This window comes from Citrus sinensis, chromosome 3 (genome assembly GCF_022201045.2).
Source record: "Citrus sinensis cultivar Valencia sweet orange chromosome 3, DVS_A1.0, whole genome shotgun sequence".
In the NCBI taxonomy this organism is placed as follows: Eukaryota; Viridiplantae; Streptophyta; class Magnoliopsida; order Sapindales; family Rutaceae; genus Citrus; species Citrus sinensis.
The window spans coordinates 7,222,633-7,243,355 of NC_068558.1; the positions used below are offsets into that span (position 1 = coordinate 7,222,633).

The following is a 20,723-nucleotide window of genomic DNA, read 5'->3' on the forward strand; positions in this document are numbered from 1 at the left end:
ACCTGCACCAAACTAACTACTCATTATTGACAAACTTTTATTTCTAGAATGTCAGAAATTGACTATAATATTTTTTTACAAGAATAAATATTATAAATACATTTTAATATTAATTAATTACAATTAATATACGTGTTCCTGACTGACAATTACACGTGTCTATGTCGAGCCCCCACGCTTTAATTTTTGTCCAATTGTTTACATGATTTTGACTGACCACCCGTAGTGTGCTTTTGTGCCTTATACCTAGCTACCTTTATTTTCTCAACTTTTGCCCTTTTTGATACGGCGAAGGCTTCAACTGATGACTACTAGTATACTACTATCTTTTGCATCTAATACGCTCATGATTCACAATTTAAAGTCTAGTTTATTATTAAGGTGTTATGACTTAAATATTACCGTTGTTATAAAAGTGCTAATGCTACAACCAACACATAAATTGTTAAAGCTTCCATAGAAGTCAGGCTAAGCAAAAAAATATCTCGTATATTTCCCTTTGCCTTTGCAATCCCTTCAACTGGCTGGCCGCAGCAGTACCTTTACCAACTCCAAATCCAATAAAAGTAAGCTCAATACTCAACCCAACAACAATTACGGAAACGGCAAAAATCAGTGGATTCATGATAAGTACCTCACACTAAAGTAAAAAAGAACTAAAGAAATTGTTAATAATACAATAATCCAATGAATTATAACATAATTATTCCATCACTTGGATTCGCCCAGCCAAAGAACTCCCAATTGGCGAAATAATTATATTATTGTTGAGGTATCAAAGAAAAGAAAGCTGTAGTTTTATAATAAAAGTTGATAGTATGCGATAAACACCTATTATCAAACACTTTAAATTTATAGTTTGAAAGTCAGAACTACTCAATCAACCACAATATTAGACATGATCTAAGAACCTAAAAAAAATCAGCGTCAAGATTTTGAAATAACTTGTTTGCTTAAAAATTAGAAGGATGTCAAATGTGATTTTATTTCTTCTTTTCCATGTGAACCTCACTAGTAACAACATGCATGATAAGAATTTTCCTATTTGATTCAGAAAACTTGTATATATAATTTTATTAATTTTCTTTGACTAAGACTGATTTCCTAACGCTGAAGGATTTGAATTTCGAAGGGCATCCCATTGATGTTGAAATTTTGTAAAGTGATTGTCCTTGATTTGATGCAAGGAGAGGTAAGTGGTTTCTTTTCATTCATGGTGGACATTACCGCTTCTAATAATTAGAATCTTAGGTAATTAGACAGGAGTTGTTGTCACAGTTCTGAGGGGGCCCTGGCCACCTGCCTTTTAAGTGTCACTTTGGACCCGCGAAATTAAATTATGAAAAAAACCATCTCGATTAGTCTTTCGTGTATGACTTAAAATTAATCAGCATTTTTGGCCATAAAATCATTATCTTTTATCACATAATGGTTTTCTCTAATCGAGAAAATCTGCTAACATTTTCCCTATTAATATCATAACAGGACAGGCCGTTGAAATATAATTTCCAAAACATATTCTATGGCGCTTTTTTTTTTTTTTTATTTATGTGTAAGGACAAAAATTCGCATCGAATAGCCCCTTTTTAATCTATGATGTTTTATTATTAATAAAAAAATACGAGGATGAGTAAGATCTTATTAATTTTTTAACCGCCTATCTCTTTCAAATTTCAAACTCAACTAATCAGCAAAATAAAAACATTTAAAATTCACTACTGGAGGCCAAACCTAGATTAATTTATCCGGTTATTTGATAGTGCAAGATGTAGTGTGAACAATAATTCTTTTTATTTGATCTTGTGACTTATACTCGCATACGTTTTTGTGCTCAGATAATGTCGAAAGATAGAGTTCTACTCTTTCTTACGTGGCTCTTAGTGATTGGTCGGCATGATAATCAAAGGGGAAATAAAATAATGGTAAAACAGAAGGGATACCTTATAAATAATACACACGCTAGGGTTAGGGTTAGTCATCAACCCACATAAAGTTGTTGTAGCTTTTATTTTATTTTTTTCCCCCTTCAAGCTTACCTTAATTTTCACAACTCACAAGGCTGTCTTTGGCTTTCCTTTCATCTCACTTGATCTGGGTTTTAATCTTTTAATGTCCAAACTTATCATCACCAACATACTGAAGAATTAGGGTTCTCAGAAATGATGAAGAAGCGTCAAGTGGTAGTTAAAAGAGAATCATCATCGAGAAGAAGTTCAAGCACATCATCATCAATGCTTAGATGTGTTCGATACGCCGAGTGCCAAAAGAATCATGCGGCAAATATCGGAGGATATGCTGTGGATGGCTGCAGGGAATTCATGGCCAGTGGTGAAAATGGAACTGGCGCCCTTACATGCGCTGCTTGCGGCTGCCACAGGAACTTTCACCGAAGAGAAGAGGAAACTGAGGTAGTATGTGAATACACTCCTCCTAGTTCTAATTAATTGTTAAAAACATATTAATAGAAAAAAAATGATCTTGTTTATAAATTTATTTAGCTGATTGTTGTATTGATCTTGTAAGTTGCAATTCCTGTCATCAACAGTAAGGCAAAAAGCAAAAACCAAAAAACGAAATTATACTTCAAGCTCTATGTGTGCTCGAAATATGTGGTTTTTAATATATCAAGCTTCAATTATTGTTACTGTTTATTTTGTTAACTTTAATTGCCAAGTCTAATCATATTGTGATTGACAATATATTTTGAGAATCTTATTGAGCAATTGAAGAGACTAACAGGGACTAGCATATGTATATGCATACCAGCTATGTAAAACTTGTAGAGTTAGCTGTCAAACTTTTATAATTGAATAAGCATATAAAGTTGCAACAAGGTTGAAGCTCATTTCCCTGTACATTTAGAGTACCTAGATATACTTTCTTACTTCTAAAGCATGCGTAGTATATGAATTTTATTATTGATCGTACAACAAGTAGGAAAAGTTCCCGAATTCATCCTTTTAATTTGTCCATAAACACACATATGTTAATGAAGCCTTCCAAAAAACAAGCATATTTTGCATGCACCTTATGCGTTTACGCTCGCACTCCACCATTAATGAAGTTTTTGTGTTTTCTAGCTTAATGTGCATCTCCTACTATAAATTGATTCTCCAAAACTTACTATTAAGAGAATTTTGGATATTTGCCCCAGCTACTTCCAATCCAACTTAATTGCTGAATATGCCTTATTTATAACTTTTAAAACAACAGGCAAATATACTTGAGTTCTGTTTACTTTCAGCTTTCATGGAAGCCAAATAGTGTAATGTAAAAGTGTTTTTGCTTCCCTCCAATGTTTACTAACAATCAGAGATGCATTCCCATTTTATAATCTCTCTCTTTTTCATTATTTTTCTTTGGACAGTTTATAATTGTGCTGGGGTAGTTTATCCTTGTTACAATCATTTAGTTTTTGGAATTTTATATATAATAAAGGTCCACATATCCAATCACGTTATCTCCACATTTTAGAAACTTCTCTTTTTTCTTTTTTTCTTTTCTATAATTAAGTAAAATGTCACTAAAACTTCAAATCAGAATTAATTATAATATTATTCAAGGGGCCCTTACTCTCTTTTGGGTGATCAGTGGAACTCATTAGAAAAACAAAGAATGACTAAGGAGATCATTACAAAGATAGCAAAATATAGATTTATTTATGTTGGTGTGCAAACGGAACTGGCCCTCATTGCTGCCTTGCTTGTCTGCACTTAATTAAATTAATGTTCATAATTAAGAGCAAAAAATAAAGGGGTAAAGGCTCTTTTGTAGATATGCCGATGTTCATATTTCATTTTTCTCCATTCTTTTTGAGTATCAAGAACATGAAATTTTCTTGGTCTCTACAGCCAGGGATACAGAAACACTCCAAGCATTATTAGTGTTGGGACACTAGGATATATAGGTTTTGACTCATGAAAGGCCATTTGTATTTTCTTTTTGTGACATAAGGTTTGTGGGATAACTTATTATATATGTATGAAACTTATCAAAACTTTGAGAAGCAATCTTTTTCCTCTTATTCTTTTACATTGTCCCCCTGCATCAAAAGCATAGGTGTGTTTTATATATATTTGAGGTGACCAAATTGGATGTTTGAAGCTGCAAGGCCTATCCAACACTAATTTTTTTAAATCATAATAAATAATGCAACTATATTGGTGAACTGCCTTTGTGCCTACTTCATGATTACAAATTTTAAAGACAGTGCAGCATGTGGAACGCTAGCTGAATAGTTCACATGCCCCTTATTTTGAGTTTTGTAGCATGTGACTGTATATCGTCTTTGGCCCAGTATGCTGATCTTGCTGCTGCTACTCTTCTCTCTTCCCTTTGTTTTTCTTTGCTGTCAATAACCCAATCTCATTTCCATATACACATATATAATTGTTATCAAGTTTGACGTCCTGATTTTGTAAAAAGGAGAGTTTAGCTAGTTACTGATTACTAGTTACAAAATTCGACAAAAAATTATGGACACTAATGCGCTGTAAAAATAATTATGCATTGAAATTTGTGGTTTTTCATTGTTCTGTAGTTATGTAACTAATAACTAGCTAGCTTAAGTCCAGACTTTACAACATAGATTTAGTTATTAGTTAAGTCCTCTCTCTATATATATAATGTGAAGAATGCTTATACATTAATAATGCAAAAAGTTAAAAGCAGCATTTAAGTTGCAAAATCTAGCAGCAGCCACAGCTGACACCGTAAACTTGCAAATGATATTACTGTTCTTAACAAGATATACGGTGCTGTCAATGCCCACTTGGATCATGCGCCTCGTTTCTAATTTGAGTAGACGTGATGTGAGTGTTTTATCTGTGACAAGTTTGGTTGCCGTATACACGAAGCCAATTCTTCATGTAAATCTGCTTTTAGTTGACATAACAAGTTAAATTAGAAAAGTGCTTTCTGCCCACATGCGGATGCAAGATGCACAATCACACGGTGGACGTAATAATAAAGCTGTCTACGAACGTATGCAGCAATGATAAGTATCATAACATTTAATTAAAAAAAAAAGTTTCAATCCATGTGATATTCATTTATTAGATGGTGATTAATTAATTTTAATAACTATAAAATTCATCATTTAATAGATGAAGGATAAATAATATTGAGACTTAAATTAGAACTTAAATATTGAAATCTCCAACATTATTAGAAGGGTGTATAATACTTGATTAATTTAATTAATAGAATTTTCTAGGTAGCTAGTTTGTTCATTCGGCGACCTGCAACCATTCGTCTGGCCTAAATACAATGTAATTAAAAGCAGATATTGAGTGGCTTAAATGTGGCGTAATCATTCTGTTTCCTTTAAAATTGCCCAACAGTACAGTTAGGCCTGTCGTACATTTTGGATTCCTTATTAAATTGCCTACTCACGTGATGTTGAATCCCAAGAATTCACCCTCAAGGCTTTCACATATGACATGTGTACACTTGCATTGTTGAGAATCCTTTGGAACTCGAAAGCATCTCGACACTTATTAGCTAAATTGATCCTTCCGAGCACAATTCAGAATTTCTCTGGACTTGATGTTTCTTCATGTGTCTTCTTATTTAGCTTGTGTATTTAAATCATATCTTGTTCGATATATACAACAAGACGCCATTTGTTTATTTATTTATTTATTTAATAAATTAAGTAGTAAGTCTGTTTATTTTTTTAATTTAATAAAAAATTTAATTATTAAATTAATTTTTTTACCTTTTTCCTGAATTTAAAAAGTCTTAATGATCTAATTAATTAATTTCCCTCCTCACCTAAATAAAGTTTAATAATTAGCATTATCCATCTCTATATAACTTATGAAAATTTATAGTGGTAAACTATTATTGTTTTTATCTTTTATTATTTTTGTCTTTTTATTTTCTTCAAATTAGCATTATTTATCTTCATAACTTTTTAGGAATATTTTTCATATAAAAACATCATAACTATAATAAAATTGATTAACATATATAATATAGAATATTAAAGAGTTGCATTCAATTAAATATGATTTATGTTATGATAATATTTTGTTTTATTTATATTCTTTGAGATGCTTATTATTTGTTTACCATTTATAATTTGTAAGGGCAAATGTAAAAATATTAGTTTTCATGTTTTTTAAGTTTAAAAAATAATTTAATATTTATTTTTAGCGATTAAAAAAAATATATCATTCAGATTCAAAGATTTAGCTATGTTCAGGTTTTAGACAAAAAAACAAACGACACCTAAATGATAGTTAGGTGTGATTTCTCTTCTAACCAAAAGCTCTTTAATTTAAAAGTTAAAAGTTGTTTTTAATTTATTTTAAGATCCCTTGGTTGCAACTTCAGTATAATTTATGAAGACTTAAAACTTATTTTTCTTTTGATGAGAGAACTCAATAACTATGGTATTTTTTGGAGTGGTAGAATCTGAAACACCCTTGATTTATTTTAATAATTGTACTTCTTCTTTTTTCCTCCCATAACAAAGCTGCTGAAAAACTTATGTTCTTGGGGGAGCTGGCTAAAGTATTTTATAAACATTTGTATATGTGGTCATTTGAGGTTAAGGTAGTTTAATCCCATAGTCATAATTGTATGAAAAAAAATTAGTATATACTTTTATTATTTGTTAAAAAATTATTATTTATAAATCTTATTTACCAAACTCTAGAAACTATTATTTCATAATGGATTTTTTTTTTTTAATTTCACAACACCATAATACCAAATGAAAGCCTTAAAAAAAATGATTCTAGATGAAATTGACACGGTAATTGTTGCATGGTGAAGAAATTGAGGTATTTTACACATCCGATTATATTAACAATTTATAGATGATCTCGAACCTACTTAAGCAACCAATTTAAAATGGCTCAGCCCAATTTAAACCTGCATTTTATTTTGCATTATTATTGTAAATCTTATTGGCTTGGTTTTGTTAGTTTTAGGTTTGTGTTGGACTGTTGGCACCTTTCTAATCTCCTTATAAAATCCTTTTTCAATTATTTTTGTTTTAATTCTAAAAAATCTTTTTTCATTTAAATAAACTCTTCTATTTTTTTAAAGAAAAAAAAAAGCAACACACATATCCACAAAGTTTACTTAAATAGTTGCGAAATCCCATTTGTTTCAAAAATGATCACACAAACCTCTTTTGATATTTTACCATTTGATTATGGTCAAAATGAGTACAAATATAGTAATAAGATAAAAATAATAAACAAAATATCATATGATTCAAATAAAATATTACAATAAGTATAATTAAAAAATAACATATATATATATATATATTTAATATTAACATATTATTAGTCTATATCCCAACTAATTTTATTAATACTAAACCTATTAATTTAAATTTTGACTTTAAGATTTATACTAATATAGACATAATTAAAACAATACTTTAATTAAAATATTACAAATTTTGTAAATTATTTTGAATGTTAGTATAATTGTTTTAATATTATTAATCTATCAAATAGATTAATTATTAATAAATAGTATGACAGATTAATAGTATTATATTTTTTCAAATATTCAAAATAATTTATAAATTTTATTTTTTATTTGTATTTGTTATAGAAGTTTATTTAAAGTTAATTTTTGGATTTCTTTAGTCAAATGGTATAGTTAAAAAAAAGTTTATGTGACCATTTATGAAATAAAAGGAGTCTATGGGACTATTTAAGCACACTTTGGGGATGTGGATTTTTTTTAATGTAATTTTTTATTGTTAAAATTCAAAGTAATATTTTTTCTATTTTTCTTTTCTTTTATGATCTTGTTGTTACCCTGCACATAAATTAATAAGTTTTCTTGGGTGATGGATTTTTTAGCATCAATCATTAAGTTAAATTACACATATTTTAAACTGTAATTTCAAATAAATTTTAGGTATAAAAATATTTAATCGTAAGAAATATGAAAAGAAACAATAGATTTTTTTTTGAATTTTACAATTTATTTTGATTAGTTAGAAGTGACATGTAGAAAAGAAATGAATGATTATGAATGTAAGTAATTTTTGAAAAAAAAATTTTTAATTCTTATTTATTTTTTAAATATAAGTTTATTTTGAGTGGAGTTTTATAAGGAAAATGAAGGGATGCCAATAGCTTCACTCTTTAGGTTTTGGGTCACACCTTCTAGTTGAGAGTCCAATGAGCTAGGGATGGCAAAGTGGGCTTGGGCTGGGCTTTTTTAAGCCCATGTAGAAGCCCACTTTATGTTTAGCGTGAGGGCCTGGGTTGGACTCGGCCCGGACTTGGGCTTTATTTATTTTTTAAATTTTTTAAAATTATTATAAATTTGAAATAAATTAATGATTAACAAGTTATTATAATCATAGATAAATTAAAGAAAATGAATATTTCAAAGTAAAATAATAAATAAAGCAAATAAAATCTCATAATTTTAATTTTCTTTAATACTAGATTCTCTAATTCAAATGCTCTCTTAATTAATTAACACAAAAAAAGAGTTTAGTATCCTCAATTTTTAACTTTTTTGAATCATCCTTGATTTATAAGTTAAGAATTAAGTTTTTTTTTAAATTACTTTTCAATTTTAATTATAGTATTCTAATTTATAAATTTATTTTTTTTAAATAATGGGCTTGGGCCTGGCCATGATTTTTTTTTCTTGGATCCTTGTCCAGGCCCTCATGTGTGAGGACCGGGCCCACTCTACAATGAACAACATACTTCAATCTAGAGCCCAACCTGATTGATACGCAATAAGAATTAAAAGGCCTCCTCATATATTTCAAGTTTTGGCTCTCTCCATTTATTTATTAATTATTTTTTATTTTTACGATAGGAGAGTGAAGGTAACAAACCAAATTTTTAATGGGTAAATTTCATATCATTCTTTTTGTGAATTAACTATCTTTAAATTATTCTATTTATTTTAAAAAACGTTAAGTTATTTTTGTCCAAAATGTAAGGTAAAAATAGGAGTAGGTTGATGATTTTTTTTGTCTTCTTAATAAAAATAGAGAATAAATTGAGATTTTTAAAAATAAAGAAAATAATTTGAAGATAATTAATTCATGAGAAGTATTTTGAAATTAATCTAATTTTTATTGATGGGATTTATTTAGTTTATTTTTTGAACATATATCTACTAGAAGTTATGGGTCTCCGTCAACTCGTTATCAAATAATTAAGGAGCTATGGTAAATTAATTTTCTGCCAGCTGTAAGTTACAATAACTTTACAGCTGATTACTTGTTAATGGGATCTGTTTATAAATTTACTTATTTTACATGAACTTTATGTTTTGGCCCTTTAATTTTTATAAACTTTGTACTGAGCTATAAAATTTGATGATTTATCAATTATAGCTCCAGTATTGGCCTCTTCAATTTTACATATTTATAATTTTTTTCATTTTGGCCCCACTCAAACTAAAACCGTGGTTTGACCGTTGGTTTTTTATTATTAATAGTTATACTATTACTTTAATAGATAAGTTTATTTAAAATTATGTTCTTAATTAATGAAATAAGATTATAAAATTAAATAAGGGGTTTATATAAAATTTAACTCTTTTTCTTAATAATAATAAAAAAAGTTCTACCAAATCTACTTCCAAACATTCAAAGACTAAGCTTTTACTAGCAAAAGACAAAATAACTTGGTAGTAAATAACAATACCATAAGATAACCATTTAGTAATTTAGTGGTAAACTATCTGCGTTTACACTCATATGGATAGAGGTTTGAGTTTCAACCATCTCCTATCCCTTTACGCTTAGATAATTGTGGTATAAAAGCCACTAAATAGCATAACAAAAACTACTACATCATATGTGAATCTACAGATCTAATTGAATAAAAACAACCCTAAATTCTAGATCCAAAACTTATCTTTCGACTTATTAGTTTATTAACCAACAATAATGAATTTATAGTAAAATTTCCTGAAGTAGTACTTAGTCCAAGAAAAAAATAAAGAAATCTATGTATAACTTTTGATTACTTAATCTTTATTTATTTGACATGACTATTTGTAAAAGTAATATTAATTCTTCCCCCTCCCCTATTTGATTGTTTGAAAAACAAAAAAGCTATTTCCCCGACTTTAACCCCGAGTCCCGCCCTAAATTGAAAAAAACGTATCGTTTTGATTAAATTGAAAACGGACCATTTTCAATTTAATCTGCAATCAGAAACCATAGACTCACACACTCTCTTACTTTCTTTTTGACAAACCACAAAACCACACCCACAAATAGCAATCACCCAATGGTCACGCGAACAGCCGACATAGACGACGGACGAGCCGCAGACGACAGACCACCGCCATCACGCGATTGGGATCTCCGTTGCCATCACGACAGTCACGTGACAGCCCGCACTCACAAAGCTAACATGAACGACAATCAACACTCCTCATCCACTCACAAAGCACCACACCACGGCTCCCCTTGGCCAGGTCTCCACTGCCATCACCGATAATTCTGCACCTGAGGTAATGAAATGATTATTTTAGAGTTGATTAAGATTTTGGCTGATTGGGAAATGATTATTTTCCCGACTTGTAAAATTGCAACAATTTGGGTAATATATGGTGATTTAGTAATGTGTTTGTGTGTTACTAGTGCTGGAATTGTTGCTGCTAGATTTTTTTTTTTTTTGTGTTTGCATGTGTGGACTCCCAATTATTTTGAAAATTCGGGTAATAGCTAGTGATTTAGTATGTGTTTATGTGTTACTGATGCTGGAATTATCTTGCTGGAATTATTTTTACTGGAGGTGTTACTGGTGTTGGAATTATTGCTGCTGGAATTATTTTTTTTGTTTGTGTGTGTGAACTCCCGATTGTTTTGAAAATTTGGGTAATATATGGTGATCTAGTAATGTGTTTATGTGTTACTGGTGCTGAAATTGTCTTGCTGGAATTGTTGTTGTTGGGTTTTTTTTTTCTGGAAGTGTTACTGGTGCTAGAATTGGTGCTGGAGTTGTTGCTGTTGGAATTTTTTTTGCTGGAAGTGTTACTAGTGCTGGAATTGGTGCTGGAATTGTTGTTGCTGAATTTTTTTTTTTTTGGTGTGTGAACTCTCCATTGTTTTTGTTTGTCTCTGTTTCTATTCATGTCTCAACTACAAGCTTCTGTAATCAGTGTTTGGCCTGGGCATAAAATTTTTTATGTTCTGATTTATTTTTGATTTTTTTTTGTTTTGTAGTTTTTGGATTCAATTAACCACAATGTCATCTAGAACAAGTGAAATTCGAAACTCGCTGCAAGTATGTAAAGGATGCGGTAATTAGATGGAGTTATTAACGTCACGTACAATAAATAATCTGAATCGTAAATTTTGGCTTTGTAAAGGATGTAAGAATTTTCAATGAGCAGAAGATCGTAAACCAAACAAAGAGAAAATTGACTTGTTAGTGGAGGAGGTTAGGAAGTTAGCATTGGACATTAAGTGTTTCTCTGTTAAATGTCAATTATTTCATAAACAACTCGAGCATATGTAAGAATGTGAAATGCATAGCGATTGTATGACGACGAACTTCCAAGGAGACAAACACCAAGATATGATTATATTAAAATACTTGTGATTGTTGTGGTATGTTATTTATTTAAGTGTTATTTTTAAGTTGTTTTAATTTGTGCTAATGTATTACTTAAAGACTAGTAGACATGTAATAACGTTTTCTTTTGAAATATAAGTTTATGAGTTATTTCACTTTGTTATGTTAGAAATTATATTTATTTCAATTGTTGCTGCAACAACATAAATATAAATTGCATATATAGATGTTAATTAACTTAGTAACTACATTCAACAACTGAATATCTCGTTTGGATTCAAACAATGACAAAAACAAGATAATATATCAAAACATAAGCTACCTTGTATCATGTGCTGGGATCATTAGCCGAAAACTCAGTCCGATTGGCATCCTCGAAATCTTGTTGTAGTAATTGCTGGAAGTTTATATAATGAACTCCTTCATAATTTATCCAAGGCTGATAATAAAGGGGGAAAAATCATGTTGTGGGAATGCCTGTTGTACAAAATGTAAAAAACAAAAAAACAAAAGAACACAAATTAATAAACAAATGACAATGAAACAACACTAACAGTAGGTACATCAAAAAAAAAAAAAATCACCATAGTTATATTGCTCGCTTGTATTGGGATTGCATTAGCTGCTTGAGAAGATAAATCATGTGCCTCTGAGTCCTACGAAAGTAAGCAATAAACATTTAAATTTTGTATTAAATTAATTTAAAATGAATTTATATGAAATTAATTTGTATTGAATTAATTAAAAATGAATGTAATAGAATTATCTCTGTTGTTGTACTTAATGAAGTATTGTTCGACTTTTGTTTTGCCTTTTTAAATTGCTTTTGCTTTCTTTGAGAATGTGGCTGACCCTTACGATGAGATATTATTGGATTTTGTATGATTTCCGTACAACTTCTCGACCCACCAACAACAGTTGTATCTAGGGATGGCAAAATCCGGGTCCGGGTTCGGGTTTAGTCTTTCCGGTTCCGGACTCGGATGATCAATTTTAATTACCGGACTCTCATATAACCCGGATTTTTTAGCTCCGGGTCCGATCTGGGTTGAACCCAAAAAAATTTGGGTTTCCGGAATGCGGGTTTTAAACCTGGATATATGCCTAAAATTAAAAAAAAATTCAAGCATGCCAATTTCGACTCTTTGGTAGTTGCAGAAACAAATAGAACTCATGGGATCTTGCGAAGATAGTGGAGGATGAAGAAGATGGGAAAATTAAAGAAACAAAGAAAGCCACATGATTCCATAGAAAGCACATGATTCCACAGAAAGCCACATGATTCCTTGAGCCCAAATCTCAGAATAAATCTAATTTTAACACATAAGGTAGAAATTGAAACTTGCAGAGAAGTGCGGCCACCGTCGCGATGTTGTGATGCTGATGATTGATGGATGATGATGAACCGACTACTGAGAGAGAGAAATCTCCGAACCAGATCCAGGACCTCTTCTTCACCAGGATATGAGCTAAACTTCAGCGACAGGACTTGGGCTAATCAAAAAACTCATTTGATTTCGAGAAGGTCAAAGACATGAGAAGAATAAGCAATCAAAGAGGTACAGTCAAATCAATGTTTTCAATCAGCTTTAACCAATTCTTTGATTGCTCAGTCGAAAGAATCGAGGCCACGTTGATTTTGAATTTATTTGCTGAATTCTGGGGAATGAACATGAGGAAGCGACTGCCGTAGGAAATGTAGGGTTTGTTTTGTTTCTCATTTTTTTTGCTTTTATACTTATAAATAATAATTTAAAAAATTAATTAAATAATATTTAAAACAAAAAATCCGGGTCCGGGTTTCGGAAATCCGAGTTCAGGTGAACCCGGATAAGTCCGGGTTTAAGAAAATTAAAACCGGATCCGGATAAAATATACATCCGGTGCGGGTTCAACCCGGTCTGGATCATCCGGGTTCGTGCGGGTCCGATCCTGGTCCGGATTATCTTGCCATCCCTAGTTGTATCTTCGTTTTGACAACGAACATTCAACGACACATCCTTCATTGCTTTTTCGATCTAAGTCAAAACATTTTTATGATTTTCTTCATTTTTTGAAGCTACATCAACAACATAATAAAAAGCAGCACACTCTTCTTTATATCGCTCGTGTTCAATGCTCGAACTCCTTACATCATAACTGAATTTCACTCGACTGTAGCATCTCTACACATGTTTCCTCCATCTTCGTATAATATACTTTTCAGGAAGAAATGTTATACGGTTACGTATCAACACTACAATGGCGTGTTTGCAAATAATCCCTCTACATTCAAACATTGAACACGCACAACAAATTTCACCGTCTTCCTTTTAAAAAATAACTTGAAAAGTCTTCTCTTTACTCTTTTCATAATTTTCAATGACTTCATATTCTGATCCCCTACAACTGAAAACCTTACAATAAATCTTATCTATTAGCTCCTGTTGAAATTCTTGAAACTTGAAAATAGTGTATACTTCCTCAACTTGTTTTTCCACTGCAAAATTTGTATGACATGGCATCCGTTAGCTGAAGCACCTAGCATATGCCTACTGCTCTTTTTCAATTTTACTTTCCATTGCTTTCTTATATTTCTCCACAAACTGCTTCAAAGTTGTTTTTGAGTTAACATACCCATAAAAAAAAGCATTTATACTTTCATTACGTTGAGTGATTGACATGCCAACCCAAAAAGTGGTTTTTACAAAACACAAAACCTAACGATATATTTCTTCATATAAACCATTTAACCACTGATTATCACCAAGATCATATTTATGTAACATGTCATGCCAAGCTTCCTCAAATTCAACAGGAATGTGTGAATCATAAACAATAGCATGCAATGAAAATCTAATGGCATGGTATTCTGCATACTTTCCCAACTTCTCATGTACCTTTTTCAGAATATGTCACAAACATCATTAATGCCTAGTATTTGGAAAAACAATCTTAATTGCATTTTTCATCGCTCTGTTTGGTCTGTGATGATTCCAAGAGGAGGAGAACCGGACATACATGATAGTCATGTGTCAAATAACCACGTAAACGTCTTCGTGTCCTCATGCGAAATCAACCCACATCCTAACAAAATAGAATGACCGTGACGATTAATTCCAACAAAATGAGCAAATGACATGTCATATTTATTCGTAAGGTATGTGGTGTCAAATGTAACAACATCTCCAAAGTCTTTGTAGGTTGCCTGCTTCTTATATCTGCCCAAAATACATTTTTTAACCGACCCTCCTCATCCAAGTCAAGACTGAAGAAAAATTCATCATTTTCTGCTTGCATTTTCTTAAAATATTTCTGAATTCCAGCTGTATCCCCTTTTCCAAGCCTTAATTGTCTTGCTTTATCAACATGATTTCTAGCATCTTTTTCTAAAAATGTGACATTTTCATAGCCCCCAGTCTCAACAACAATAGACTTGAAACTTCGAGTCATTTTAATTCCTCTTGCTTCTTCATTTATTTCAAACTGTTTTTTTACATAAGGACTAATGGTACGGTTACATCGATAATACTTACTCTTGCTCGGACTTACGGCATGGTTGTGTTCAAGGAACAAATTTCCAATTACCAATTTTCCACTAACAAAATCCAAACGTCCTCCAATTTTAGCATTGCATCCAATTTTTTGGTTAGGTTGAAGCCGCAAAACATGATTGGATTTGCTTTTGGACTTGTTGTTTCGCCCACAAGTAAATGTCACATATCTTATACTCTCATCGTCCCTTTTTTTACAAGATCTCCGCATCACTGGAAATCCCTCTTGTTGGCCATAAGTTTTGTAATATTCAAACATTTCATTCGGACTATTAAAACACATCCAAAGCTTAGGCTCATCAACTTTTTCCACCAATTTTTCATTATTTCCTTCAATATTAGCCTCCTCTAAATCTTCCAATTTCTCTACTTCATCAACCTCCACTTCATCAATCTCATCCATTATTGCTGCAAATTATAATAATTCATAAGATTATTAAATAATTATCCCAAATTCATAAAGTTTAGAAACAAATAAAAATATAGACAGAATATTATTAATTCATTATCCCTAATTCATTAAGTTTAGAAACAAATTAAACTGAATATTATTAATTAATTATTACGGTTCAGCAAATTAATTATACAAATACAATAATTTAGATACAAATGCTCACTGTTCAATAAATTTAGATATAAATGCTTATGGTGCAGCTCACAAATTAAAATCAAACCACTCACGATTCAGCTCACAATCATGAAATTTAGGAACAATAAATACAAACAAATGCTTACAGTTCAAGATCAGACAGGTCAAGATCCAACTTTCACGAACCAGTTGGCGTTTTGTAGTTTGGAAGTTCTGTTCTTAGGGTTTTGTAGTTTGCAATTTACAATTTGGAAGTTCTGTAACCAACAGAGCGTTGTGGTTGAAAGTAAATAGAAGGACAACGAGATGTCGATATGCTCGCGACGTCGTTTGATGAAAACGGAATGCTCACAACGTGCTACCCAGCTGAAATGAATTGAAGCAGAGCAGAGCGACATTGTTCGATGAAAACGGAATGCCCACACATGTGCTACCCAGCTGAAATGAATTGAAGTATAACAGAACGACGTCGTTCGATGAAAAGGGAATGCTCACACGAGTGTTGTCCAGCTGAAATTAAGAGGAAAAAGGATAAACGATGTTGTTTTCACAATATTCGGGGCTTGACTCGGGGCATATAGTAGAACTGACAAAAAAAAAAAAGACTAAATCAACGTGTGTCAATGCATGTATTAGCGTACATAAAAAGATGATATCATATGAAAAGGTGAGTACGCACGATTAATCTCTCTGTAAGACAACAATGTACAGTACCAATTAACAAGCCATGAAATAACAGAACCAATTTATTGTTAGAATTAAGGCATTGATCGTACGGATGTACAATGGCAGTCACTACAATAAATTGAATTGGCCATGGCAGCAGCTGCAGCCCCCCAATGGGGACATTGGTGCCCATTGTAATTTAATTCCACGCACGCACCAAGCGAAGATAGAAGATGAAGATGATGTACAAAAGAATTCGACAAGAGGGGATGGTTTACAGCGGGAGCTGGGCACTTTTGTCTTTTGGGGCATGTGCTTGTGCACATGGATTGACACTGCTTCTGCTCATTCAATTATTTATAGCTCCTATCATGTTCCCTGGACCAAAATTTCATGCTTTGCTTCTGCATTGGCAGTTCTACTTGCATATTATCTCATGCAATGATTGATTTAACCAACGGTTCTTATTAGTTTTACGTGTATTATTTCTTTCTGAGATTTCTCCTTTGCCTATTAGTGGAGCAGTTTTCCGAACCTATTGCTCAGCAGATTCCTGAATAATCGAGAGTCTTAGTATAAATTTCAGATTTTTTTTTAATTAAAAAAAAAAGAAAGAAAAAAGTGCAAAGTTTTCTTAGCCCACTATGGATTAGTTGAATGACTTGACTTATGGGTTTGCTCAATTTGCAGTTCAAGCTCTCGCTGACAGTGACATCTCTCTTGAATGAGAGCAGATTTCATGCAAACAATTAGAGTTTTGATTAGATATTTATGTTATGGTACAAGCTGATTGTCCAAGCCTAGAATAGGTCACATCTATCTTCAAATGGTTAGAGAAATTTTTATTTTCGTACAAATCATATAAGAGGACTTGAGCTTTACCCACAAATATTGAAAAAAAGATTAGTTATCATCCGATTAATGGGTGATTTCCATCAAAGATTTTGTTTTGATTAAAAATTACTGAAACCTTGTTTTCACTCACACTTTGAATGAAGTCTTTTGCCTGTGTTCACAGATACGTTCAGTTCTTGGATGTACTCCAACTTCATTTCTTGATTTCTCTAATCCTGGAAAATTTGTCAACAAAATTTTGCATAAGGTAGCAGTTTGGCATCCCACAAAAGAACATAAATGTGTTGGCCGTACGCATATTTTATATGTGGATGTTACAAACCAACATACTGTATACACATGGTACAATCTCAACCGCAGTGGTTGGCATAGTAAAATCTGTTAATTAACTCGGAAAATTAGGTGAATCCACCACCTATACATATGGATGGCCAAAGAACTCAGAAAATAAAAAAAAAATGTATTTAGGGAATGTTGTGTCCCAACAAAGATCACACCATGTAAAAAATTATATATTGTTTTTCACTTCCCAATAATATTTATAATAAAGTTAAATTCAGCAGCAACTGATCAAGTAGGCCAAATTAAATGTATTGGCCCTAACCCTTGACAGTCTATTTATTATATCCTAACGTCAATAGCAGCCCTTGACACTTCAAGTTTCAACCGAGCAAAACCTGAAGCCTCTTCCTATACAAAATTTCCTAAATTTCATAAAGTGAGGCTTTCTTCATTTTCTTGGTAGCAAATAGCTATTAATGGCCAAGGCTAAGCTCGTCTTTGTCTTGCTTGTAGCAGCACTCTTTAGCATTTCCATTGTAATGGCAACTGAAACACAGAACCATCTCGACACCGTAAGTTATTAAAATTTTGTGGAATCCAATCAACTTATATGTATATACGCTTGCCGATTTAACTTTCAATATAACTTGTGATTAATTTGCAGAATGGATATGGCCCTGGGAGTCTAAGGAGCTACCGTAAGTTTCACTGTGATCATGATATACCCCCAGTAGCTTTAAATTTCTTCTTCTATATTAAGTAGTTACGACATGATGGACTAATATGTAATATGTTTGTGTAATTTTGGGATGTCAATAATGAAATGGATATGGATGCACATGCAGAATGCCCATCACAGTGCACAAGGAGATGTAGCCAGACGCAGTTCCACAAACCCTGCATGTTCTTCTGTCAAAAATGCTGTGCCAAGTGCCTCTGCGTCCCTCCGGGGTTCTATGGGAACAAGGCTGTATGCCCTTGCTACAATAACTGGAAGACCAAGCGCGGAGGACCCAAATGCCCCTAAAATTTTACCTGTAATATCTCTGCTTTCACTAGTGTATTTCCTTAAATTTGGAATTAGAAGGTTATTTGGTTTGCTGGGGGTATGTTATTGTTTGTGTACGGAGTGGCTGAAGATACGGCTCTGTTGCTGTTATATTTGTAATTTGGTTGCTTTGTTTATCAAATAATATTAGCAGAGTTTTCTTCAGGTTGATCTTTATGTTCAATAGAGAAGAACTTCTGGCATGAACTCATTAACCTGGTCACATTTGCATCTAATTTACAATTTTGGATGCCATGGAGGTTGGGGGAAGTTTGAAAACTTTGAAGTTGAAGATGAGTTGCTGCTGGTCGGGTGGGTTGAAGCCTGAAGGCCTGCTGGAGCCATGGCGGCCGACATGGGCCCATGGTTGCAAATCCACAGTCATTTGCCACTTTGCATATTTAATTTTGATGAAAGATAAATAAGCAGAAGTGGATAGAAAATTCATCTATCATCCATCCTCTTTTATTTTCTAGTAAAACGTAATGTAGTCTAATGTTAAAGGAAAAAAATACATAATTCTTTTTTTTTCTCAAAAAAAATGTTTATACACCTCATTAAGCTAATACTAGATAAATTTATAATATTGATTAAATAATAGTTTTTGTTAGTTTTGACTTGGGGCTAATGTAATAAAATTAATAATTCGATAAATATATAAGATTGTAAATTTTCAAATTTTTTCGTTGGACCAAATCAATATATAAATTAAAAATTAACTAATTTGAAACTAAATATATATGATATGTTTATGATTTTTTTTGTTGTATTGGCATAATATTTTACACATTTCATCATCATTGTTGATTTTTTTACATTTTTCAGATGAGACGCCATTGTTGTATTTTATGTGTTTTTTTATGGGGTATTTTATGTGTTATGTTAAAAGAAATAAGAGGGATCTTAGCTTAATATATTCCTCCAAAAAAATCTTTTATGATGATTTAGAGTAATCGTGATCCAGTCATGCGGTCTATATAAATGACTATAAATTGATCTTGATCAATCAATTGATTAAGATCAAGTCCGAATTATATTATACAACTTGACAAAATCACTATATTTTTTAATTATACTATCTCCATACTTTATAAAAAAATTATTTTAAACGTGATGTTATCTTTATAAATTAATAACGATAAATTAATTTATCGATAAACTAATAATTATTAATTTGTAGAGATTTTATTGTATTTACAATATATATATATATATATATATATATATATATATATATATATATATATATATATATATATATATATATATATATATATATATATATATATATATATATATATATATATATATATATATAAAGCAAAAGATAAAAAGCAAATGGAAAACATCATAACTAAACATGATTTACATAGACAGCTTGCTAAAGCAAAAATCTAGCCTCCCAAACCCATTATATATCTTCACCAAAATCACAAAGTTACAAGAAGTTAATTGGATCATTAGCGGAAAAAAAAATTAAAAGAATCATCAAATCATGTCCTTCGCACCTACTTTTTCCACATGGCATGCTCATTTTCTGCATGAACCAACCACATCATTCTAACAAAAAATACAAACAAACAATCTTCATGATGAGTTGTTGAAATTAACCAATCTTACCAAATTTCAAATCCAAAATTTTGACACACGCAAAATTTCTTAATCAACCAATATTGTTTCTTAACCAAACCTCCTAAGATTGATCAGCCCCACTAATCCAATTCATTTGACTGATTTGGAAAAACAAGAAGTATATTTTATATATTCAACAAAAATAAAATACGGGACTGCACTGAGTGCAATTTTGGGGGCACCATCAGTCTCACAAAAAGCAGTTTTCCTAAGTGGGCTACTTTTGGTAATCGAGAAAGTGATGAATTGCTTCTGAAAGCGAAAAGGAGTAAATAAAATAAATATATATAATAATTACTTGATAAAATAATCCCAAAAATTTCACATACGGACAGGAGAGAAAGTCCACAGATTCTACTCTCTGTTGTCCCAAAAATTTTACCTACGGCTCCGTTTGCTACAACTTATTAAATAGAATTTATAACAATAGAGTTTATAACATTAGAGTTTATACTAATAAAGTTTTTAAATAAAAAGTCATTGGGTGTTTGATTGTCAATAAAAAAAATACTTTTGAATCATTAAATTGTGTGATATTTTTTATATTATATATTTTTAGAAAAGCTCTATAACCTCTA

The 20,723-nt window shown here is 31.4% G+C and overlaps 2 protein-coding genes and 1 long non-coding RNA gene across 3 annotated transcripts; 2 read left to right on the top strand and 1 right to left on the bottom strand.

Annotated features, from left to right (window-relative positions):
* The first annotated feature begins 1,959 nt into the window (after positions 1 to 1,959).
* LOC102626402 (mini zinc finger protein 3) lies at positions 1,960 to 2,644 on the top strand. The gene has a single exon (XM_006477389.4). The coding sequence runs from the start codon at positions 2,160 to 2,162 to the stop codon at positions 2,442 to 2,444; it is 285 nt and encodes a 94-aa protein (XP_006477452.2). The 5' UTR covers positions 1,960 to 2,159; the 3' UTR covers positions 2,445 to 2,644.
* Positions 2,645 to 15,681: 13,037 nt separating this feature from the next.
* Positions 15,682 to 16,876, bottom strand: LOC127900956 (uncharacterized). Its single transcript, XR_008052866.1, has 2 exons — positions 16,439 to 16,876; positions 15,682 to 16,172 (listed from the first exon to the last, which is right to left on the bottom strand). It is a non-coding gene; the product is annotated as an uncharacterized LOC127900956 (long non-coding RNA).
* Positions 16,877 to 17,754: 878 nt separating this feature from the next.
* LOC102626694 (gibberellin-regulated protein 6) lies at positions 17,755 to 18,678 on the top strand. Its single transcript, XM_006477390.4, has 3 exons — positions 17,755 to 18,037; positions 18,130 to 18,163; positions 18,311 to 18,678. The coding sequence occupies exons 1-3, from the start codon at positions 17,942 to 17,944 to the stop codon at positions 18,490 to 18,492; spliced, it is 312 nt and encodes a 103-aa protein (XP_006477453.2). The 5' UTR covers positions 17,755 to 17,941; the 3' UTR covers positions 18,493 to 18,678.
* Positions 18,679 to 20,723: the final 2,045 nt, after the last annotated feature.